This window comes from Bombus impatiens, unplaced genomic scaffold, assembly GCF_000188095.3.
Source record: "Bombus impatiens unplaced genomic scaffold, BIMP_2.2 scf_1213, whole genome shotgun sequence".
Taxonomy (NCBI): Eukaryota; Metazoa; Arthropoda; class Insecta; order Hymenoptera; family Apidae; genus Bombus; species Bombus impatiens.
The window spans coordinates 64,905-91,611 of NT_177632.1; the positions used below are offsets into that span (position 1 = coordinate 64,905).

The 26,707-nt window shown below is 28.7% G+C and overlaps 3 protein-coding genes across 6 annotated transcripts in view; 2 read left to right on the forward strand and 1 right to left on the reverse strand.

Annotated features, from left to right (window-relative positions):
* The window catches only part of LOC100748384 (eIF-2-alpha kinase GCN2), a 31,428-nt gene extending 24,427 nt beyond the window's left edge, over positions 1-7,001 (reverse strand). For all 3 annotated transcript variants that reach the window (XM_012391801.3, XM_033323749.1, XM_033323748.1), the window contains exons 1-2: positions 6,593-7,001; positions 3,889-4,058 (exon numbers count right to left, since the gene is read on the reverse strand). In XM_012391801.3, coding sequence (XP_012247224.1) covers positions 3,889-4,058; positions 6,593-6,661 — 239 coding nt within the window. In that variant the 5' untranslated portion in view covers positions 6,662-7,001. The remainder of the gene's footprint in view (positions 1-3,888; positions 4,059-6,592) is intronic.
* Positions 7,002-7,757: 756 nt separating this feature from the next.
* On the forward strand, positions 7,758-12,330 carry LOC100748590 (signal recognition particle 54 kDa protein). The gene is made up of 9 exons (XM_003493549.4): positions 7,758-8,148; positions 8,407-8,583; positions 8,701-8,930; positions 9,155-9,305; positions 9,420-9,568; positions 10,004-10,265; positions 10,468-10,576; positions 11,238-11,504; positions 11,898-12,330. Exons 1-9 carry the CDS (start codon positions 8,071-8,073, stop codon positions 11,993-11,995), a joined length of 1,521 nt encoding a protein of 506 aa, XP_003493597.1. The 5' UTR covers positions 7,758-8,070; the 3' UTR covers positions 11,996-12,330.
* Positions 12,331-14,253: 1,923 nt separating this feature from the next.
* Positions 14,254-26,674, forward strand: LOC100748708. 2 transcript variants are annotated; one of them, XM_033323745.1, is made up of 10 exons: positions 14,254-14,355; positions 18,776-18,890; positions 19,256-19,629; positions 19,974-20,175; positions 21,001-21,149; positions 21,930-22,289; positions 23,672-23,826; positions 25,190-25,473; positions 25,739-25,995; positions 26,295-26,674. In XM_033323745.1, the coding sequence occupies exons 2-10, from the start codon at positions 18,803-18,805 to the stop codon at positions 26,466-26,468; spliced, it is 2,043 nt and encodes a 680-aa protein (XP_033179636.1). In that variant the 5' UTR covers positions 14,254-14,355; positions 18,776-18,802; the 3' UTR covers positions 26,469-26,674. The 2 variants fall into 2 exon arrangements, with proteins under 2 accessions (XP_033179636.1, XP_024226977.1); XM_024371209.2 differs by lacking the exon at positions 14,254-14,355 and adding an exon at positions 16,748-16,848.
* Positions 26,675-26,707: the final 33 nt, after the last annotated feature.

The window sequence follows — 26,707 nt, forward strand, 5'->3', positions numbered from 1 at the left end:
ACATGGCGTGTTCGGCGAGTACCTGATGAAGATTGGACGCGAGGTAATGGACATCTGTTACAATTGCAGGGAGGGCAGGGGCACAGCGCAGCACACGCTGGAATTTTGTCCGGCATGGGAGCTGCCCCGTCATTGGGAAGAGATTTGGCCTCTTCGGTGATCGTGGAGACGATGCTGGGCGGGCCGCACGAGTACGAGGCTGTCCGTTCCTTCTGCGAGCAAGTTATGCTCGTAAAGGAGCTGGCAGAGAGGGAGAGAAAGAGGAACTCTCACTCTTGTAGGGTAACGCGGCGAAGGGCGATGGCGGTCAGGCGGCCCAGGGCCGCTCCACCGCCCCCCCCCCAACAGGGGGTGGTGCTAGGGGTAATGGCCTCCCCTAACGTCAAATTAATTAGTTAGGGAAATTTGCAGGATTGTCTCAATCAAGAGAATGCGGGGAGAGCACAGGCAGTAATTCGCAAGAAGTCCCAGGGCACTCCTGTCACACGCGTAGCCATCGTGGAGTTTTAGTCGGTAAGAGTTCGACACTGCTCTACTGCTGCCGTCGCGTTATTTCCTTCCCGAAGTTGATTCTTCGCTTATTGGAATTTGCTGCATTGATGATAATGATGGAGTCACGTGGCACTGTTTGATTGGAGTTAGGGGTGCTGTGTTACTGATGTGTACACTGTTTTATTTAACGGTTTAGTGCATATGAGTTCGGCTCGAAGGACCGACTGTTCGACCGTTCGCGGAGAGATGCGGTAGATAGCGCCAACGAGAGTAGTAAATTCTCGTTACAATAAGATAATCGATACTACGAATTAATCGATCCCCTATTTCGGTTAAGATAATAGAGGTGGTTAAAATGATGATAACACTGAGTTAACAGGTTAAAATATACGCTTTATTTCAACACCTTTAAGATTTAAGTATTTATGCGTGGTGCGTGTAGATATGTTCTCAGCGAAGTGTAAATGGCAAGTTAAGATGATGACTGATGAAAGAACGGAAAACCAGTCAAGATGTTCGCTGGTCTAAGGACGTAAAACCAGAAGCGTAAAACCAGAAGCTGCATAAAATGGCACGATAAAAAAGAGGTTTTCATGATTTCAACAATACATACAGAAGAATTTGTGGATGTACCAAAATACTACAGTGCACAAGAAATTTTACAGAAACCATCTTGTGTATACAACTATGATAAATTGATTGGTGCTATAGACAGGACAGACATAGTCATCAGTACTATAAATTCTACCCGCAAAACAACAAAATGGTACAAAAAGTATTTCTTCCATATGATTGATATGTGCTTATGGAATTCATATTGTCTATACAAATTGGAAATCAACAAAACAATATCAATTGCAGAATTTCGACTGAAATTAATAGATCAAATTTGAAAGAAATATCAGAAAAAACATCCCGTCATCCGGAAATAATTACTTATCAAGACTCAACGGAAGACATTTTCCTTCACTTTATGAAGCTACAGGAAAAAATATATCACGAAGATGTGTTGTGTGTGCGAAAAACAATAAGAGATGAAAATCTCGTTATCAATGCCAAGAATGTGATGTTGGGTTATGCGTTTTTCCATGTTCCAAAACATATCATATTAAATTAAATTATTAATCACTGTATATTATTCATTCATTATTTTCAATCATTGGTCAGACTCTTTATACCCATTAAATAAGTTTATATCTTTTATGTAGAAATTATAAGTATATTGTTTTAAAGAAAAGTCCTTTTTCTTTCAAGATAAACTGTCCACGCACAATGTGTACAGTTTCGGCGCAGTGTCGAGTTCAGTACCGAACCGCTGTAGCGAAAGGATTAATATTCAATACTTATTATTATAGCATTATAGCGAATTTTTCCTTAAAACTTTGACTGCCACGCCGAAATTCCCGCAGGGAGGACTTGCTGATGTAAGTCTATGGGGGCTGGCAAACCCACGTTCCCGTAGCCAGGGAGGACCGTCGGGACAAGCGTCCCATTTACGTGAGTCCTCTATGTACACCGCAAGGAAGGACGCCCGGAGTGTAGGCGAGAGGTTCGTCCATGCTCTCTCTACGTGATCTTGGGTAATAGCGCACCCACGATCCTGATGCCAAGGATAGGACCGTCGGAATAAGTTCCCGGGCACTTTGTGCCTTGAGGCCCCCGCTTACGTGAGTCCTATCTGGATCTGTCGAGTACGGTTAGCAAGTCGCCGGCCGGCAGTGACGTGGCGGTACATCCACACGATAGTCTCACCAATGACTTAGGATGGTACCACGGGCGGTCGAGTGTAAGCCCGGAGGGAGTAGCGATCCCTCTGCTCGACCAATTATGGGTTCGGACTCGTGGTGGCAGTGGTTGATGGCCAAGATGCTGGCAAGAGGGCCGATTTAAGGGGTAATGGCTCGCCCCGAATGGCCTTCGGCGGGTGAGCAGCGTCCCACCTGCTCCGGAACCGTCCTGGTGAGACGGTAGGGCTTAGAATCGCCCATTCGACTTGAGACGAGCGACAGCCCCTGCCAGGCTTAGCTAGTCAAAGTAGCAAGGCACAAGGTGCCTTGCGCGCTGGTTGGGCGTATCCCAACCCGTATGGCCCTAGGGGTGCCCGGGTACTGTGTGTCGATAAGTATACGCCGAGGTAAGCACCCGTTATCAAAGACTGACAATACTGAATATAAAGACTGACTGACGCCGAAATCATATGTCTCGCTCAGGACGCCACGGGAGTATTTTTATTATTCAAAACATATAATGGCAAAATAATAATAAATTGAAGATGTAAGACAACATTCTTCCCTAATGGATCGTTTATCTTATTGGTGGTCACGAGTAACCACCATGGCGCCTTGGTAACAGTTGATAGCGACATATTATAACAAGGCTTCGTTTATTTCAACAAACCATTCGCATTCGTTATTTCGTCGTAAGCAAAACGTCCAGAATATATTGTTGAAACGTGTAGAAGATAATAGTAAACGGTATTTGCTCATTCTATCCATAATAATAAGGTATTTTCACATTTCTAACTTCAATTATATAATTATAAAGCAGCATTAACGATTATTTTCTAAGGTATGTTTATAATAATATTCGTAGTGAGATGTAATATGTTTGTGGTGATAGTACTACTGGCAGCTGTAGATGCCGAGATAGGTCCTGCTGCTGGTGTAGATGTCGCTGCTGAGGTACGGCTGCTTTTCTTCTCATTTACGTATCGTGGAAGAAAAATCGGACTCCGGTCGCCGGGATTTGGACCCGGGGTCCCTCTACAGTACCCCTCAAGATATGGACAAACACAGTGTACCGTTAGATGCAAGATTTGTTATCATTTTTTTTTTTTTATTGATGTTTTAATAAAAATGTTTAATTGTTCAATGGGGCACTTTTTATTTCAAAGTATCTCCTCTATATCGGTTGTATTCAAAATGCCCTAACTGTCAATTTTCATTCAGTTTTTACAATTGTAAGAAGTTCAAGCGCTCCGGTCACCAATGACCGTGGCGTCACAGGAGAAACTGTGACTAGTCATATATGACCAACGTGGCAGTCAAAGTGTTAATCTGGTTTTCAACATATTAAGTGTTAATCTGGTTTCCAATTGAATGTCGAACGAAATTTTGAACATCGATAAAAAGCGACATATTATACGTGTGTATGTATATATAAATTGCAAAATATGTTATAGAACTCTATTACCAATAACAAATGTTTTCTATTACTTCATATAAATAAAATATAAAGCATAAAACTATACATAAAAAAAGAAAATGCAAGTGTAATGAGGAAGATCCTAAACCTGCTGCTTTTTTCACTCACTTTTTACAATGTTTTAGATCATAATGGTCCGTAAAACAAAAGATTTATAGCTTGGGAATGTCATAGAATTAATATTATACTTACTCATCAGGATACTTATCACTGCACATTACATGTAGATCAATTTGTGCATACACTTTAGCTGGACCTGACATGCCTTTCTGAGGCATCAAAGTAATTACTATGTCTAATGGTTGCCATTTCCGTCTATTTTTTTCATGACGTAAATCGCGAAGCTCATCTCCAAAAATACTCTATAAGAACAATAAACCGCCGATTTTAATAAAACTTAAGAATGATACATTTTTCGAAAAATATTTGACACGTATGTTTTTTAGATGCCAGCATTTATGTAAGTAGCCTCCAAAGTTGGAGATTGGAAATATACTTCATGGGTATCTTGCAAAATATTAGGTTTAGGACAACTATACCCACGTAAACATTGCTCGTTTTTAAACAAGAAATTTAGCTACATAAACAACATTAAAAGGAGTATTTGTTTGTCAAATATAATAAAAATTATATTGTTAATTTTTGTTGTAAAATACTGATACATTTTCATGAAAATTTACATACGATACTTCAAATTATTGGTACAACCCGAATCTTTGTATAAAGTTCTTTGTAAATATGTAAAGAATGTGATTCCCTATCTAATTTTTGTGTAAAATATAACCGTCGACTCTAAAGTTTATGTATATCAAAAATCATAAATTTTTAAAATAGACGTAATATAATGTAATAGTGTTTGAGATTATCAACCTGTTGAAAATAATAATCTTGTCCTAAATTTCATTTTTCTACACTTTTACTTTAAAATATTTAAATAATCATATTTGTCCATGGTATTTTCAATAAAAAGAAGCTCTCCTACATCAGATAAGTGCTCCGCCATCCCCGTGTTTGATAGTTTGAACAATTTTTTTCATCTAATCTAGTATTCGATTTTCTAACTAAAACTCGTTCATCACATTGAAAAATAATAAATTTGTTTTAGTCTGTGTTTTGTCGGAATGCTGTATTTTTGTGCACATAATTAATAGCGAACTCTAACAATTTTTTTTTTATTAATTTTGCAACTCTTTCATCTTGCAACTCTTAGTTCATATCTAATAGTTTTGAGTGGTCTTCGAATTATTACGAGGTGCATTTCCGTGTTAGATTCGTTTTTTACTATCCCAGCTATTTCCGAGAATGTAGTTTTAGGTTTTTTTTTATTATATTTCTATATTCTATATTCTATTTCTGAACAAGATTTTCCTTGCTTGTATAAATTTAATACAATCTTTTTTTCAGCAGTTTTTCTTCTTTTTACAAAATATTCTAACTTTAATAAATGACGATCAGTTTGGATGGTAAAACTTCCCGCGATATAACAAGTGTGCTAACATTGTCAATATTTAAGTAGAATATACGTTATAACAAATTTTTAAAGTGTGTCAATATTTTTGTTTTACTGAAAATTTCAAAATTGTTTCAGTCAAAATGGACGTGTATGTGTATTTTATTTTTTTCTTTATTATAACTGTTTCTAAAATTCATGATTTATGGTATACTTGAAGTGAGTCGACAGTTATACTTTACAAAAATATTAAATAAAGAATCACATTCTTTACAGATTTACAAAGAATTTCATACAAAGGTCGAAACTGTGTAAATACTTCTATTTGACACTGTATATAAACTTCAAACATTCTATATGAAATACATTTAGTTTTACCATATGTTTTGTATGCCAAAATATGTAATAATGTGCTCTGAGACATGTGAAAGCCACAAATATTAACATTAGATGTAAATACATAAAACATTGATCAGTACTCTGATATTCAAACCATAGGAGTATTAGCTTTTACTTTTAATCGTTACTTTAAACAAAAATAGAATTTTATATCTAAACAAATCCATGTATAAATACATTACAGTGTAGAATCAAATGCACTTAAAAAGAAAATATGGATTCTGGTGAATTTTTATATTTTTAACTAACTATTTTAATGGCTTTACATAAATCAACTTCTAATTCCCACAAAATAATCCAAACTAAATTTTCATGCTTAAACTAGAAGCAAAATTAGTAATTTTAAATAAAAACCAATAAATAAAGATGATTTATATTCATCTTCATTATTTATGTTCTTTATTAGCTTTAAAGATATTCTTGAAAAATATGCTATAAAAATAAAGGCATTGATTTCAAAATATTTTTCGTTAGTATAAAAAACTATAATACAATTGATTATTCATTTTAAAAATTAAATTATCAAAAATTATTTATATAAATGATATTATTTAACTTCATGTAAAGATCAAATGATTTCCTATCAGTGTGTATGTGTGTATATAATGATCACAGTTATGTATATGTTATAAATAATATAAACAATATATAGACAAAACTTAAGCAGAGTAAATAAAATTACAATTCAGCACCAATTATATTAATATAGATATATATCCTTCTCCAATTTTGTTATAATGTAATTTTATTTGCTATATCATATTAATCTATTTATATTTATATTCATATTAAATTCGAACATATTCATACACTACACTCATCGGAATACATTTATATTTATTATAGATCCTTTACTTAAAAAAAAATACGAACAATTTGTAGATACATGCATAAAATACGAAAATCTGAATCTTTATCTATTCATAAATTACATAACAAGTCATATAAAATTTAATTTACTAGAAATAAATGTGTATATTCCATTATGATACGTAAAACATAAAACATTAAATAAATAAATTTTTATCTATTTATATCATGACGTACCTTCAGAACCTCGATTTCGTTTTTTTGCCGATCTTTAGACGACTCACAGGACATATTTTCATTACACATTTTTTAAATACTCTTCAAGAATTACGGATAACTTAGTTTAACTCATTGTTTAACATTTAACCTCAAACTTTATTACAGCGATCTCACCGTTCAATTGAAACTAAACACTAAACACTCACTGTTTAAATGTTTTCACATTACTATCCACTGAAAATTCTGTTGAAAATATGATTCCACATATTTTATAATTTAAAAAGATACCAAATATAAATTCACTGATAATCTCATGTTTTGATTGTGTCGGTATTAAACAAGTAGTTTAACTTAACCACAAGAATAAAAATACATAATACAACTGCTCAGTGTTCACCAATGAACCACAAAATATATAACCTTTTAGTAAAATATCGAGCACGTGATTACCATTTCAGTATTGCGCGAAATTTGAAATATCATAATTTTTGTATTTTAATTACGTATATACATATATTATTAATTATATTATTAATTATATATATATAAATATATAAATATATATGTAATATGTTAGTAATTATATATATATATATTAATAATATAAAATCCGGAATAGACATAATATTAAATTCAGAATACATTTTCAAAGTAAAGACCTAACGTTTTTTACTCTATCTATGTAATTGTTGTGTTCATATAACATTTATATGAATGGATATTTGTGGAAATAAAAATTCATAATAAATTTATATAAGACCACATGAATTAACAAATAAATATAATCCTCAAACCAGTATTTAGAAAACATAAATTTTAATTTTATTACCTTCACAAGAAAACAAATTCAATAGTATAAGGTTAATTGTATCAGATTTCACCTATACTGTATATTAATTATGTTTTAACTGTTGTAAATATGTATATCATTCTAAAATTAATTTTTGTAAAGTACTTTTTCATAAAATACAGTTTATAAACAAAATAATTCGTAGTTTTACAATTTAAAGATGTAAATGTTGATAATATTAATTTATATTTTAACAATAATTTAGTTTATGGTTTATAGCTTATATTCTGAATGTATACATAAAAACTTATAAAAATATTTACATTATAGATAAACTATTAAAAATAGTTACATTATAGAAACATGATGTTACTCATCTATTTGACATTAGTCATTAATGACCAAACCTAACATAACACAACCTATCTTTTTCTCCCTCATTTTGTGATTTATGTAGTGTAACAGAAAAAAGTATTCTAATGTCAAGAATCTTCCAAAACCGCGTCCTCTTATACAAAAATAAAAAATCTAAGGTTTTAAACAAATACATATAAAAATTTTGTTCAATTTTATATCAAAACCCGAATGTATCACTATAGTGCGTTGGCAAAATTTGGATAACGATTGTTCTATAACGAGGTTGTGTACCTCGTCTGTGATATAATTTTTCCTTTTGTTTACGTAAAGGTTGAATAGTCGTAGCAAAATGGTTCTCGCAGATTTAGGTCGTAAAATAACATCTGCGCTTCGATCCCTCAGCAATGCAACTGTTATTAATGAAGAAGTAAGTATTTCCACAGTAACATAACCTTCAGACTCATTTCTATACATCTAATTAAAATTGTAACATATGTTAATTTATGTTATTCAATAAACGTTACATTATAAACATTTCCTAATTATTTTCTAAATGTAATAATTTCTTAATTTTATAAACTTGAAAGCTTATAGCTTTCGATTTATTAAAAAGTCAAAATAATAATTATTAAATTAACTATTACTGTCAATAGAAATACCTCGACATTTTATACTATTATTTTAGGTCCTGAATTCTATGCTAAAAGAAATATGTGCGGCATTACTTGAAGCAGATGTTAATATCAGACTTGTCAAAAAGCTAAGAGAGAATGTACGTCTTGTAATTGATTTTGATGATATGGCTGGTGGCCTTAATAAGAGGAGAATGATACAGAGTGCGGTATTTAAAGAACTTGTAAAGGTAAGTTGAATGATTTATTTATTATTTGAAAATTTATTATTCGAAACACTGAAAAATGATTTTCTTCTCTATTGTTGTAATTAAGAAATAGGGAAAGTATATTCAATTTTGTTACAGCTCATTGATCCTAGAGTAAAAGCTTATCAGCCTATTAAAGGACGCCCAAATATAATAATGTTTGTTGGATTGCAAGGTTCAGGAAAAACAACTACTTGTACAAAACTTGCTTATCATTATTTAAAGAAAAATTGGAAAGCTTGTTTAGTTTGTGCTGATACTTTCCGCGCTGGCGCATATGATCAAATAAAACAAAATGCAACAAAAGCAAGAATTCCATTTTATGGAAGGTGGGTAATAATTTAAAAATTATTTGTTACTGTTCAACAACAAATTAAGTATAAGACACAAGTAAATAAATTAGTTTTATGAGATATGACAGTTTTTATTTTTATATATACTTTCTATGTATAGTTTCTAATCTTATTCCTTCAAGTAATGGATAATTCTACAAAGATTTTAATGTTACAAAATAAATACTAGTGTAATAGGACAAAACAAATTTATTATTTAGTTATACAGAAGTTGATCCAGTTACAATAGCACAGGATGGTGTGGAAATGTTTAAAAAAGAAGGTTATGAAATTATTATTGTTGACACTAGTGGCAGACACAAACAGGAAGAATCTCTGTTCGAGGAAATGCTTCAAGTTGCAAATGCAATTGTAAGTAATTTAATAGTTCTTATCTCTTGCAAACATTTTCTAATGAACAAAAATTAGCAATATCTAACTTACGAAATATTTATGTCAATAAATAAAAATTGTTATTATTTGTAGCAACCAGATAATATAATTTTTGTAATGGATGCAACGATAGGTCAGGCTTGTGAAGCTCAAGCAAAAGCTTTTAAGGAACGTGTTAATGTCGGTTCTATCATTATTACAAAACTTGATGGACATGCAAAAGGTGGAGGTGCTCTTTCAGCGTAAGTTTTCATAATTTGTAAATAGTTTCTCTAAGTTTTTATGAAATATGTTTGAAAAAGTTCTTTTGTAGTACCTTCATATACTTACTTATTCATATCATATACTTTTCTTTAAGTAATATTTAAATTATATTTATATTTAAATAATACTATGGGTAAACAATGTTTAATTAAGCATCAGTAATATAAGTAATAATTCTTAATAATTAATAATTAATAAAAAGTAATAATTATGTTAGTGATATAAAAGTCACAATATAACAAAGTCAGTTATAAAAGTGATATTTGTATTATTTTATACTAGTGTTAAAAATCCTTTTTCAATGTAATGAAACTTAAATTTTAATGTAATATTATAATTGAATTTGGGGATTGAAGAAAATTTAGCTTTGTAATTATTAAAGGTTTTGATATTATATAAGCATATTTCTATAGGGTCGCTGCAACACAAAGTCCAGTAATCTTTGTAGGTACAGGGGAGCATATAGATGATTTAGAACCATTCAAAACAAAACCTTTTATTAGTAAATTATTGGGTATGGGTGATATCGAAGGACTAATAGACAAAGTGAATGAATTAAATCTCGATGATAATGAAGAACTACTAGAGAAAATCAAACATGGACAATTCACTTTGAGGGATATGTATGAACAGTTTCAGAATGTTATGAAAATGGGACCATTCTCTCAGTTAATGGTAAGTTTTAGTTTCTTCTTTTTTTCTTTTGTCTATAAATTTCTAATATTTTTTAAAAATTTCATCCAAATTTGTAAAGTGTAAAGAATGTAATTTATATATTTTTTACTTATAGTTAAAATATGTTATGCACATATATTTTTAATAGAATATATACTTAGATATTTTTTATATAACATAAAGGGGATTTTTTGTTAAACAGGGGATGATTCCTGGTTTCAGTCAAGACTTTATGTCAAAAGGTACAGAACAAGAATCTATGGCAAGACTAAAACGTATAATGACTATTATGGACAGTATGAACGACTCAGGTAATTTTCTTTTAATTAAATTCAATTATCCATATAAGTTGATATTATTGAAATGTGAGATTTCAACATTCATGCACATTGTTATATTTCTATGAATATTTTATTTGTGATAAACAAATATAAAAGTTGTCAAAAATGTTGAAAATAATAGAACTCAGATCTTTCTGATATTATGTATTCTGTAGCCATAGTTTTAATTATTTTTAAAGTAGTCACAGCAAATAAGTTTGTTGCATATAATTTATATGGATCCTTTTTTTCTCTTATATTGCTTATTTTCTTATATGGCTCACTGTATATTTTTTAAAAATATAATACTTTTTTAAAAATATAATATTTTATATTTTTTGATCATATTTCGATTATTTCTATATTTTTTTAAATGAGACACTATATTATTAGTATTATAAAAGCGCATATTTTTACTGCAAACAATAAATTGAGTTAATAGTAATATTTTACTATACATAATGTACTCTTAACGTTATTTAACATATGAATTTACATTGTAGAAAAAATTGCATTCAGCTATTTGTTTTTAATTAGTAAAAGAAACTGTTTCATCAAAGAATCTGGGTTGTATATTAACACAAATATATTTTATAGTTGTACAACATTCAAATAAAAAATAAAAAAATATTAAATAAACAAACATTTATAGAATTGGATAACAGAGATGGTGCAAAATTATTCAGTAAACAACCAGGCAGAATTGTAAGAGTAGCACAAGGTTCTGGAGTGACTGAAAAAGAAGTCAAAGATGTAATTACACAATACACAAAATTCGCTGCTGTTGTAAAGAAAATGGGCGGCATTAAAGGATTATTTAAAGCAGGAGATATGTCCAAAAATGTAAATTCGATACAAATGGCAAAGTTAAATCATCAAATGGCAAAAATGATGGATCCCAGAGTGCTACATCAAATGGGTAAGTAATATTTTTATTAAACAGTGCTTAATAATTGATATAAAGTTAGCAAATTTTGAAAGGAATATATACTTCATTGATTTAATTTTTATGTTCATTTTCATATTACTTTTTAACATATGCATATTCGTAATTTATGTGTTTATATACATATGTATTGTGTTTATATGTATGTCTGTATTCAAGTGTAACTAAGCTTTACACTTCAAGTATTTACGCTATAGCATATTATGTTTGTACTATTTGAATAAACTAAGTAAAAATAAATATATGGGTTTGAACATTAAAAAAAGCTTATATATATATATATATTCTTATTACATTCTTAATATAATAATATATATAAAATCGCTACATATTTTTATTCCATTATTAAAATTTTTCTTTTCACAGGTGGAATGCCAGGATTACAAAATATTATGAAACAATTACAACAGGGTGCAGCAGGAGGACTTGGAAATTTAATGGGTGGTTTTGGTGGAAAATCGTGAAAAAAGATTTGTTAGGCAATGCTTTGATTACCTTTGATATAATTCTTTGTTAATCTATTAATTGCAGAAGACGATTTTATTTGTCATTCGAATAATAATTTCTTTATTTAGAGATCCCCCATCTTCTATCTATAGTTTCATTTCTGTTACAAATAAATTATCGTGTAAACTATCATATTTACATTTGCAACGACTAAACCTAATGTAATTGAAATCAAACTATCTTTATTATTAATTTTGAATTTCATAATTATAGAAGTTCCTTGTTAAAGGACAAATCGTTTAAAAAAATAAACATTATTTAGTTATAATAAGAAGGAAAAAGAGCGAAGAAGGAAAGAGAGCAAAGAATTTAAAATCTATTACTCTATGATGATCTCTTCAAAATTTTTAAAAGGTTTAAGAAAAATTTTATGTTTAAAAATCTTTTTCAATGTAAAAGAAATAAAAAAGTGATGTTCGTTACCATGTGTATGTTTCCTACTTTTTATTCTATGCTTCCTTTCATTTAATTCTTTGTTTTACACAGATATAGAGTCCTATTTATCTTAACAGTTGTTAATATCTCACTTTTTTTTTTATTGTAAGCAGAAACAGAGATCTGACTCTCTCTTTTTATGTACAAAGATTAATTCATTTTTAAGCAGTTCTCTCTTTGGTGTGTGTTTGCAAAACATTTTCATAAATTCTTGATTATCTTGCAAACAAAGAATAAAAGAAGTTCGAAAAATAGCTGGTGTGGTAAACTAAGAACCGATATTAAAATATAAATTATTTTTATAAAATTTTATATTCTTATTTCTTAATTTTATATTCTATATTAAAAGTTTCTACTTGATATAATGTTACAAACTATTTTTTTTATTGTTATAAATTAATAATTTAATTGTCGTTAATAAATAAGTATGTAAAAGCTTATTTTATTTCGATGTTCGCTTTACAAGAGTTCGAGTAAAAATGAGCTCGAGCGAATTTGTTTTTTAATTTATCAGATGATTGTGTGTACATGCCACGCTTGAAAATCTAAGCCTAAAATCTCCCCTTAGCAGTGTCATATATGGTAATAAGTAATTAATGGCTTTTTGTAAAAAGATAGATTAATATTAATTAATATTAATCTGTAATATAGGAAGGAAGATTTGCAAAAACCTTCTGGTGCAGAGTACAATACTAAACAATACTCATACCGAACTATATGATAACACTGAAAAGAAAGAAAATACTCTCTCTACCTCTTGTAATTTAAAAAATTCTATTTCGAATTATTTATATTCTTGTTTTGACATATTTAAAATAACATATTTAAAGATCATTCACCAGATTTAGCCCCATAAGCTAACATTCGAATGCAAATTTTATATAAATTTTATTTTACCCCGAAGTTTAACTATATATATTAGTTACATAGTTATATATATATAATACAGAAAGATTTATTGTTAATATAAAGGTGAAGAACTTTAAATATCCTATTCATTCTGTCATTGATAGATATTCTTCGTCTCATCTGATCGTCTAATCAAAAGTAATCTCAAGATATTTTGTTTTTTCAGATCAGAGAAGCTGGTACGACCAAAAATGTACAAGGTGACATGCCCTTGACAAAGTTAGTCGAAAGTTAACAATCTTTGTCGTAAAAAATACTTTTTCCATTATAACACAACCGAATTTAATAATTTCTAAATTTTTATCGTAAATTTACGTTTTCGACAATTTCTTATATTTTTTACGAACTAAAACTATATACTTCTGAAGTATTAGTTTTTGACTTACGATTAGAACAGTGTTAATTTATATTAAATGCCAATTTATGACAAAAATAGTTATACTATAGTAACCAAACATCAAGTCGATCAGTAATCAAAAATGATTATGCTGTGATGATACGTGTAGATTCTGATTTTTATCTTCTCAAGTTAATGTCAACAATCTAAAGTTAATGTGAGCAATAACAAACTTTAGGTTTCCTAAAGGAAAAAGATTTTATACAATATTTCAAGTTTAATAATTATATTAAAACGTCAATACATATAGACCGAAGAATGAAGATTATTTGTTTTTGTACTTTTTATTATTGTATACTAAATGAATAATAAAATATTGCAGACTATTTGATAGATGTCATAGCGTTTCTTGACCGTCGCGTCGTTTAAGTTACACGGACGTAAAATTCGACGTATTTAACTTTTGTGATTACATATGCATTCATATACACTTTCATGTTACAGTACATTAAACGAAAGCTTGTCTGACTAGGCTCTAGGTTACGTACCATTTTCCATGAGCCCTTAGCGCATTTTAGTGAGAAAAGGGTGGTTGATACCTAGACGGACATGAGGCTTCAAAATAATTAGAAACAGGTAACGGAAACTTTCTGAATCTTCTGTTTTCATCTCATCTCTTATCGGCTGCCGTTACGTAGTCTTTCATATAGATTTCTTACTTTCCCGAGTTGCATTCTTAAAATTTCATAACATAGATAATTTTTACATTATTTAACATACAATAATTACAAGAAATGATGTTGTTATATAGAATATAAAAAATGAAAAATTATTTATTCTACAATCAGGAAGCAGAAGATACCTAACATTTATATCAGACATGATAATGATATGATAAAATATACAGTTAAGTTGAACATTTAAATTATTTCCACCGAAAGTAAGAAATAATGATTAAAAAGGATTTATATGATATCAGAACACGCATCTGGCAAAGTCTCTCTAAGCTTGTTTAGGATGTTATTTCAAGATCATGATCATCTTCCTGCATATTAATATGATTTGTCTTTTGTAACGTGAAGTTATCTTACATGAGAACAACTGTTATACGAAAAAACTGTTGAATATCGTATTATATGTACATATATATACATAATTATATATACATATGTATGTTAATTTAAATATTAAAAAATTTGAAAAATAGCATTTCTTTCAATAATACTTTTATAAAGTAACGATATAATGTTAATTTTAATAAAATAACATTCAAAAGTATAAAAAATAAGTTAATTATAATATTTAATGCAATATTTTCTAAATTTTGATACATAATATAGAAATTTGGATGTTACATCACGTATTTAAAGTTATAGAATGTTAATGTTTGTGCCATTATTCATTTTTTTAAATATTTTTCAAGCAAAGTAGGAAGAAATTGTAGAACGGCAAGTAACAAAACTGTAAATTTAGTTTTTTTTCAAGTGAGAAAGATTTATTCAACAATCGAGAAGGTAATAGAAGAGTTTAGCTTGTAGGTATGTACAGGGTGTTCAAAGATGATTTGTCTCGATCATTATAGCGTTATCCTACATCTCTGGATTGCTGAAGATCTGCAAAAAAAGTAGCCGTAAAATTGACCTTGACCTTGCCAGTCAATCTTGGGAAGAAACTTGGCTGGAAAGTAGAAATGCGAGTGGGGCTGCTGAAATAGTAAAAAGGAAAAAAAGGAAAAAGAAAGAAAGGAACACATGAGTTATATGGAGTATAACGATGGATTTAGAGTATCTAAGTATGCGCGACAATAGATACTGCCTCGGGCTGCAAAATGTAGGTAAACACATTTGAAGTGAAGTGGATTCGGAAACTAATGAAACGTTAACATTTTATCTTTGAAAGAGCGTTTAAGGTACGACCCATGGTTCTTCTGCAATTTTTTATCTTCATAATGAGCAGACTATGATGCAGTAAACAAAAGAATTGTCCTTGAACTTCGAGATCATGGTCAATTTTGCGACTACTGTTTTGCAGAACATCATCTATCCAGAGGTGTAAAATAACGTTACGATGATCGTGACATATCATTTTCGAACACCCTGTATATGTATAGAGATAAGAAAAATCAAGCAAAAGATTGCGGAGGATGGACTTCGTAAAAAGTCACTTATTTTAAAAGTCAATGCCAAGAAACGTTCGACTATACGACACATAGGTATATATATGTATATGCATATACATATATATACATATATATGTACATATATATATATATGTATAACGGATATATTTACATATAACAGACGATAGTTTGAAAAATGTGCACCGAGATGAGTCAACATTTAAAATTCTTGGTAATAATAGAGAATAATGTTTAAAATTGACAAAATAGTTATTCTTAACTAACTTAATATGTTTATGACGAATAAATATACATATAAGATCTAGTAAAAATTTAAATTTTGTGAAATTAGTACGGCTACAAATTGTTAACATGAAAGAAATATGTAATTTTTTTTAAGAATATAACGTACTTAATGTAAAATCGGAGAATCGTCCAAATCTGAAAGGACAGGACTTTATAAAAATAAATAAATAAAATAAATAATTATAATAGCTATATTTGTTAGAAATCATGATGTTTCTATCATCATAAAATTATGTAATTAATATATTTATTAACTTATTTTACGTATTATACTTATTAACGTATTATTTACTTATTTTACTGTACACATGTACGTTAACGAAAAGCAGTAGCCGTATCATCCGAATATTATATACTTTGCGCAATCTTCTAAAAATTATATTATCTCTTCGTGAATTACAGAAAAAATTCAGGTTTTTGACTAGAAAAAGTAAGCGCATAAATATTTAGTTTTTAAGTGAATGAAGAAAATACTATTTTGTCAATTGTAAGGAAATTTTCGAAGAAGATAGTTCAAAGAAGGTGGGCACAAGGTTGCAATTGCGATTGGGATGGTAGGGAGATATTGAAGATTGGCGAATCGATATAAAAGAAGAACGAATACTAAAGCAGCGCCAGTTTTATTAACTTTCTTTTAGGTATCACGTGGAAAAGTAAATTCCATTTAGTGAATCGTACTCATCACATACGGATCTACCAAATAAGTAGGTGCCATTGTTTCTAATCTTGATCTACTTTTGAATTTTCAATTTTATTTATATAAATCAATAAAAATATAGAATTATAAAAATTTGGCTATTAAACTAATATTCAAACTTTTACCAAAGTTATTTGCAAAATTTATTGGTTTATAAAATTTAAAAAAATAGTCAATTTTTTATAGTAATATTCCGTACAAATAACATAAATTCTAAATTGTGAAACATCTAAAATACCTTAATTATTACATTGAAAATAAGATTTATCTGTTTTCCATTTAAAAATAATTATTTTCCTTTCTTTTATGCTATTTCGTATTTTGTGGTTAGTACCTTTCCTTGTTATATTAATTTTTCATTAATTTTTTGTAATTCTTCATCGTTACTTTGTGTAATTTGCTTATCTGTGTTTCACAGAAATATCAACGTCAACAAATATATCATCGCGTTTTATACATTACAATTTTTTAGTGCATTGTTTATATAAGTATCATTTTTTCTTCATCCTTTGGCAAAATGAAAGTTATTTATCGTCATCTTCTGTAATTTATTTTAACAGATATGTTATACAGATTTAACAACAAGTCTCAACGAACATATAAATTACCAACAAATCTTTTGTTACATTGTTCATTTAAAGAATATTATCGTCGTTTAATATACAATATTTTATTTATTCAAAATACTAATATACATTCTTTTTAATCAGAATTATTTTATAAGAAAATTGTTTATTTTTAATACACATACGGGAATTTCAGGATGAACAAAGAAACACGTGTATATTTTTCTGAATTTTATCTTCGTAAATGATTATTAAATATAAGGTAAAACTAAAAAATATATATTTATAATCAGCAATGAATGTGCATAAAATGAAGGTATTCTATGTTGATATATTTGGTTGTAATAATTACTATTAACTTGTTAAAAAAATGATACATACATATGAGTCTTACATTATGAATCTTAGATGAAAACTTTGAACGTCCGTGACATTTAAATCTTTTGGTTACACCGGCTGTAGTTGTAGGAATCGAGTTTTTAATTTTTGTGATAATTTTTAAATAACTACATTTTTATAAAAATAACTACCTTCTTGATACACGTTAATAGATTATAAACTAGCGAGGAAATTAGCTTTTCAATATAATTTTAAACAAAGAAAACTTTTGGAAATTGAAATTTATTTAGTTTCTTGTAAATTATTCATATTTATGTACATAAGTTATGTTACAACATACTTGCAAATATCCGAAAAGCATATTAACGAAACTCCCCATCATCCATGGAAAACAAATTCCATCAAATTAAAGAGATAGTTTAATTTATTTGTATTTGTTTGTTCATCGAAAAGATTATAAAATTTTCTAAAATAGTATCTATAAATAGTAATTGCTAATAAAATAGACGAAGAAATAACTACGAGGAAGGGAGAAAGGGAGATAGAGTGACAAAGTGAAACACTCTCGAGGTCGACGAAAGAATGACGTGAGCTCCAAAATATCATTCTTGGAATGTAGGACATTAGAAAAGTAAAAATCAAGAATCTCTGTATGTGTGTATTCCTTTCTCTTTCGATCGAGACGATGTGGCCTGGATCAGCTATTTCCGGGTGATGGGTCTTCCTTTTTCCATAAATTAAAATTAATGCTTTTCACCACTTTGCCCAAACGTCAGCATCCTTATACATATACAACATTTTCTTCGTATTTAGTCATGGAACGTGTCAGTATTTTATATTTACTTTCAATTTTCTTATTACCTCTTTTATCTTATTGCATTTATTTATTTTTTTTTTTTTGTCTTCATGTTTATGTATCTTATATGTAATTAATTCTAACTCTGTCTTGTCTTTTATAATGTTAAAGCATCTTGACTGAAGATTACAATTTTTTGCCCTCTTACATCGCTCGTTTTATAATCTTTACAGACATACATAGGAGAAACACAAAGAAAGATGCTTGTCAGGTCATTAATATTTATTGCTATTATTTTTTCAACAAATGGATTGCCTTACTCGCCTCAAACCAAAACTCCTTACACAGGTCTGTACATTTGATATTTTAATATTTATGTAGTTCTATGCAAACTATTAAGAAGATTTCTCGATAGGAGATATGCTTTCTTTCCTATATTTATACGCATTTATTTATTCAAAACAAAAATAATATTACTTTAGAAATTGTCGCATCGATCAATAATGATTTATTAAATTTATTAATATGAAATACTAAAAACATGACTTTCTTGAGTATTTCTTTTGGCCAATTGTTTTGGTATTTCTTTCAGTTTACAGAGAAATCTCGTCTTTTCTCGTGTTAAATCACTTTTACTCAATGCAAATTTTTATATCAGATGAAAGTTGAGTTTTGTATTGTTGTTGTTATCAATCGTCTTTTTATTTGCATAGCATATCAAAATTCCGAACAAAAATCCATATTTCAAATTCCCGAACAACCAGAAGTAATATTTCAACCTCCTGAACAACAACATGTGATATTTCAAACACCTGAACAACAAGAAGTAATATTTCAACCAGAGCAAGATGGTGTAATATTTCAAAATTCTCGGCAAAAGATGATATTTGAAAATCCTAAACAAGACACCAACCAAAACCAAGCTTATCGAGGTCATTTTGCTTCCGATGGTTTAAAATTCGCGGAACAGGACGCTGATTTTATAATTAGCTGTATTGGATTGAATAGAATTTGCGTTAACAAAAAAGATTGTGTAAATGGTTATATTCACTCGAGTAAAAGTACTACTTACTCTTCATCCATCAAGGTAAACTTATTCGTACTTTTCCAAAATAGTACCACTAGCTATAGTATGATGCAGTTCATTTAAAGAATTTATAATTCTTATTTTAATTAGAATGCTTTCATTAATCCAGTAGAAAAAGTTGGGGTACAAATGTTCCTGTTTCTTTTTTAAACGTTACTCCGTAATCTTAGTTTTAATAATAACGCGATAGATCGTTTCTTATTGCTTCAAAAATATGAGAAATTTAATTTCAGTCCATCGAAAGCTTTTAAAAAATTGTACAACGATATTTTTCGTAACAGATTTTAGATTTTATCTGCATCAATCATTAACAGATATTGTTTTCTTAACATTTCTCTTAATAGACTCAACAATGCAGGGTACATGATCAAGTTTGTTGCACGATTACAAAAGAATTTGAAAGGAAATTGAAAACCTCTAGCAAAAATGTAAAAGATAATTCTAATAATATAAACTATCAAACTGAGCAATCATCTATAAACTATAACCAGGTCGCAGTAACTAAAGAAAGGAATGAGCCAAATATTTTTGGATCTTCTATGCAAAGTATATTAATTTAACTTTCCATTTATTATACACAATTGATAACGATAATATGCAATAACAGCTTATATGTAATTTTAAGCTTGAAAGTGGCTACAGCATATACAACAAACATACATGTACACATATGCACAATACCACATACACATATGCACAATACCACATTCACATATGTACACGATATAGAATTTTACAAATTAGGTTTTAATTAACGAAGATAAAACGAAAAATTATCTTATTTTCGTTCCAACAGCAAATTACTTTTTACAGTAATTTAAAAAAAATATATTGTGAGATTATTATAGCACAATCCACTATTCGTTTAGAAAATATTTGCTGTCCTGCGTAACTAAGAAATTCGAGAAAATAACAAATTTTATATCTAGTACAATAATAAACGTTAAAAGTAACATGCTTATAACGGCATTGCTGAACAGGATCGGATACATCTTAAAAGAGATTTCTAACTAAAAAACCATCAACCTTGATGCGTTCCATTTCTATTTCGAAATTCTGTCGATATAGTTGATATACTAAAATGCTCAAACTAGGATTGTCGCTATCCATATTTCTCGAGAAAACAACTCGTAACATGTTATAGCTTATTCTATATTCATAGTTTTCTAAATGTTATGCAACTAAAGAATACCTATTTTAGCAAATCGTATAAATTATTCAATTTCTTAATTTTCTGGTTGCTAAATAAAATAATTGGTATCATTAATATTAGTTGTAACGCAATGCATGAGATAACATAATATTGCTAGGGAATATCTTATTGCGACAACAATTTAATAACATTATTCATTGAAATATCTAAATATTTAGGCGCTTTTGCAATTCCGACCCATGTACAGCTTGGATGTGCAGCAGCGCTTATATGTGTTGAAGAGAAGTTCTGCACTATGGACGGAATGATCAGTCCAGAGCCTGTTATTCTGTCGGAAAAGCAACTTCTTCGACGTGTGCCAATGAGTGTGAGTAAAAATTACCGTGAGTAAAAATTACCGATTAAAAATACCGCGAATAAAAATAACAAATATTCAAAATGTAGAGTTCACAACGTCCAGTCTTAGGATGCCCCCAGGCGATAAATAATATTGTCAATATTCAAGGTTTTCAACGAAAATACAACTTGTCAATAAATATTGGCAATATTGTATTGATAATACATGTTGATTTTTTTAGTTCAGAACCTTGAACATATTGACAACATATATCGATAGACCAAGGGCACCTTTGCAGATACAATCGTACTTTCATGACTTCGAGGAGTTATAGAAAAAGATTAAATATCAAATAGAGAAATGTAATACAACATATATAAATATAAATTTTGCATAAAAATTCTCTTGTCGAAATATATCTGTAAATATATTTAAAATTGAAATATACCGATAGACGCATTGTTTTAAAATTATACATGCAACATAGCGGTACATATGTACTGCTATTATATTTCAGTAAATAGAACGCCGATGTAGTATAAAATTTATACTGATTTTAAAATTATTTTCGAAGGTAAAAATATGTAGCAATATCGTAATAGTTGTATTATAATATAAATAAACAGTGCTCATTTGGATATAAGAACATTGAAAATACAAGTAAAAGATTTACTAAAGAAATAATCTTTACTAAATATAAATGAATAAATCTTTAAGTTTTTAATTTAGGCACAGAATATTTGAAGATAAATATTTTTATTGAATTTTCGAAACTCAGCTTACAAGAAACGTTGTTATACTTGTTCATAGAGTTGCAAAAATCCTGATAATGGAATAATTGGCAAATGTTGTCGGGATCCAAACTACGTAGATCCTTGGCCAACAGGGAATCTTCCGGCAAATTACTCCGGTGGATTTGACGAACAAGGATTTCCAACGTTTATGAATATTGTAAAAGTAAAACTACCCAATATACCTGCAAAAACTACTAAAATACCTGCAATCAATCGCAATGTAGAGTATTCCAAAGAAGTTGAGCCCGTGTTAATACCAGAAAATTCCGATATTTCTACGAAAAAAGTATTTTTAGTTCCTCCAAATACGGGCATAGATGACAGAAGTGGTTTTAACACGCCAAAAACAAGATCAGGATGTGGTATTAGAAATAAGGTAAGTATCTTTAAATAAGTGTCAGTAAATGCGACGAATTCTATTTCCTTTGTGCCAATTTTTATTACGAAATTATTAAAACCGACTAAAAAATCAAACAGCCGAAATTTATATAATATAAAAATAAAAAAAATTGTAGTAACAATGTAAACCCGAGTTCCTTTTCATGCCCGGAGGACTGAAAAAATAAACTATTACTAATTATATAAACTATTATTCTTACTATTATTATTATTAAATAGAAAAAATAACTGCATATAATTTTATACATATACATATAATTAAATATACAATAACGTTATGACGTTATCATGGAAGGGCAGTGCAGTACGTGTCAGAAACAAGCTATGCTAAACTCACAGAATTTCTTATCAAAAGCTTTTCTTACCGAATTTCTTACGGGAAGACTGTTCACCACAGTAAAATTCGAAATTTCATTTTGAAACACAAATTAATAAGATTTATGAGCTAGATGGCGTCATTTAAATGTCAAGTGACTAAGTGTACACATACATACAAAATTACAAATATTTTTATAAGTACACATTCAGCTTGTTCTTGTAAACAATTAGCAGTAGTTTGTATATTTTTGTGTTTTCAATGTATTTCCACCTTCGACAAAATAATGCATCGTACATAAAAACCATACATTTTTATTTTTATAATTATCAAGCCGTCCCCTTGTCTCTTCTAATTTTGCTATGAACGAAAATCTATTTTGTACATTACAAAATATTTTTATTGAATTATCATTGAGTTGTAATATCTACATAAATTATCACAATGTAGAATACTTTTATTAGCATTTTACTTTTAAAAGCAAATACTTTTATAAGCATATGCCATAAAATGTGAAAGCAGTATATGTAGGATGTATTCCTATTTCAATTTCCTGTGAAAATGAAATGAAATAAAAGAAGAAATTTTCTCATTTCTATGCGAACTCTTTTGTAAATGTACAAGTACATATGCATCTATGCATACTACATTAAAGTCATGAAATTCAAACACGTGTAATACGTGTAAGGTGTGAAAGAGTCAAAAAATGTTAATTGTTTTTTCGAAATATGCTTCACTTTATTTTCAACGAACATCTCAATTTTATTATATCGCATTTGACTGTAATTATAATGCTTCAATATTTACACATATTAATCGAGTCGTATCTTTTAAAAGAATGTAAATTACGATAATACAGAGAACAATAATCGATGTAATAAAACGTTCGAAAAAAATTAGGATGTCAATAAAACCATTTAACATATTACAAGTACGCTATTTATTAACATAAGAAATTGAAATATGCAACAATATGAAACAATTAACGTTCTGAATATGAGTAAATAAAAAATGTTTTTAAAAGGATTGTTCTCTGTTGTCAGGTATTAAAACAATCACAAGAAACGGACTCCAAAACAGTTTTTGCAGAAATTCCATGGCAAGCGATGGTTTTACATTTAAAGGAACGGAAAATTCTCTGTTCTGGTGTTCTAATTGGAAATCAAGATGTATTAACAGCAGCTAATTGCATCTACGGGTAAGCATACTAAATATAAAAACAGGCAGTAATAATTAATTACACAGATCAAAATATGCTTGGAAATATTCATATATTTTTCTTGTATTATTTTGCCCAGAAGTTTCAGTTTCACTTAAAAATTTTGTTCAGATGGAAAATAGAAGAAATAAAAAAAAATATTTTCATAAACTAATAAATATATATGTATATTCATTTTACTTCAATTTTAACTCAAATTTATTGATAAAAATGAAATCTGTCAAAAAATCTCAATTTATTTTCTATTTTCGATAATTTAGCGAGAATTTGCTCTTACAGAACAATATCTCAATTAAACACAGGTTAACTTCATCATAACTTACAAATTACACATTAGAAACGGTACAACGAATAGATACTGTTATATAGGTATATAATATAATAATATTATATAGAATGGATAAGAGGGGAGGTAGATATATAAGAAAAGAGAGATAGACAAGGAAAAAAGTATAGATAGATATAAGGGAGGAGGTAGTAAGGTGATAACGCCATAAGACTGATAGAATGTAAAAAGCGTAATAGATAAACGAGATGTAAAACCGAAAGGCACGGACTAAGTAATAATAATAATAATATAATAATATTATATATTATTATATATAATGTATTATATATTATATAATATCTTATTACATAATATATTATATTATTATATTATATAAACTTCTATAGGCCTAAAGTATTAATAGTAGAAAAGGACAAAAAATTTTCCGAAAACGGATTCGTGAAGCTACTCAATAAACAGTAAAAAGTCATCGAAAAAAAAGAAGGTGTATGCATTATTCAATAAAATGCAGATTTTATGAATCATGAAAATATTTTATCTCCAAAATTTTTTTAAATTTCGTAACGAAATTTCCGAATGATCCACCCACAAAATTTAAGCGAAGAATATAGCATAGTCACCATATTTGGAAAGGTGTACGCAACTTCTTATTAAAATCTCTTAGAATATAAGAACATATGCAAATGATGCAACCTAAGATACTTACGGACATTTAAAATTCAGATACATTTCTAGAACTATTATCAAAAACATGACCGAATATTACAATATACTTTTATTAAATAAAAAGTATTTTTTCTATTACAAATGATGACCTCTTTCGTGGTACATGGATATCGCGCTTTCTGCTGCAAGTGAAATTTACTTTTTATAGTAATTATATTTATTAAGCTTATTATTATTATATTATAAGCTTATTATTATAATCCTATTATTTTTTGCATTTGATTATTTAATTTTAATATTACCGTTTGTAAGATATATGTAATTAGCTTAGAATAAACTGTTATCATTTTATTTTCTTCATCAAAATATTTTACATTATTATTCAAGTCTGCTGCCGGAAGATATTTTGATAAAATTGGGAGAATGGAAATTGGGGTACGAATTAAAACATGAGGAACCATTGCCTTTCCAAATCATCAATGTATCATCCATAAGTATACATCCTTATTATGAAGGAAAACCTGGAGAATACGACCTCACAATGTTGCATCTCGAAAATCCCATTACTTTCGATCGTCATATAAGTCCCATATGTCTGCCTGATTCAAAGCATTTACTGCAAAATAATAAATTGTGCATTGCCACTGGTTGGGGAAAGTCCATTCTTCAAGGTAACTAAGCGAGGAATATCGTCTATTATATTTAAATAAATAATTTACACGTAAATAAAAAGTTAAATATTGTTTATCATAATAATGTTACTTCTTTCATAATTCTGATTCTGTTTGCGAGTACAGTCTAACATAAAAATTTTATTATTTTTGTATATATGTTACTGTATACATGTTATTATGATTGTATTTATTTTTGAGAATCAAGATAATCCGGAACTTAAACCAAATTAAATGATTAAATACATAAATATTTCTGTTTTAGCACATTACGCTGGTGCAATCATGAATGCAATTAGCATGAACATACTATCCAGAGAACGTTGCAAAGATGTGTTATTACTAAGCACAAATCTTGGAATTGATGTTACAAATGGAACTATCTGTGCTACACCCAAAGAAGAAAAAGATAATATTTGTGACACAGATGTTGGGGGACCTCTTGCTTGTCAAAATGAGCATGGTGCTTATGAATTAAGTGGAATTTATAGTCAAGATACAGGATGCTATCCATCAAATCAAGTAAGATAATGATATTATCATATATTACTGGAAATATTACTATTTATATCTACATTAATGTTATTAATTACAATAATAAAGAAATAGAAAAAGATATGTTTCGAATACTGTTTTTGTATTTTTGTGTTTGTCGATACAATTACTCATATTAGTTATAGGAATCAATCAATATTCGAATATCGTATGCTACTTTTATATTAAATTAATAAATCAATCTTAATATATTTTATTTATTTCTAAAATTAATAAATTTTAAAATCAGAAATAGATAAATACAAATTCTCTGCTTTATATTTTAGGTTGCTGTGTTTGCTTCATTAGATGTAGCATGGGTAAAGAAAATCATGTCCAACTTTACAGTTGAAGGAAACAAAATAAATATCAAATATGATGCAAACAATGAAAATTCAGCGTCAAGTGATTATAGGAAGAGCACTTTGGTTACAGATAATCAATATCTACCTCCACATTAAAAATTTATTGACTAATATTTTTTTTCCTTAATATTTAATACTCCTTATCTTTTTGTATTATATAATAATTATTAATAAAATTGTTATTCTTGGGAAGTATCTTAGCATAAGAATTTACAATTACATTTTATTCTACTTTACAAATTACTGTTAATCTTATATATTGGGTAATAGCTTTAGGAAAAAAATAAAAGATTAATTCTATAGCTGTTTGAATTAATACATTACAATCCTGTCAT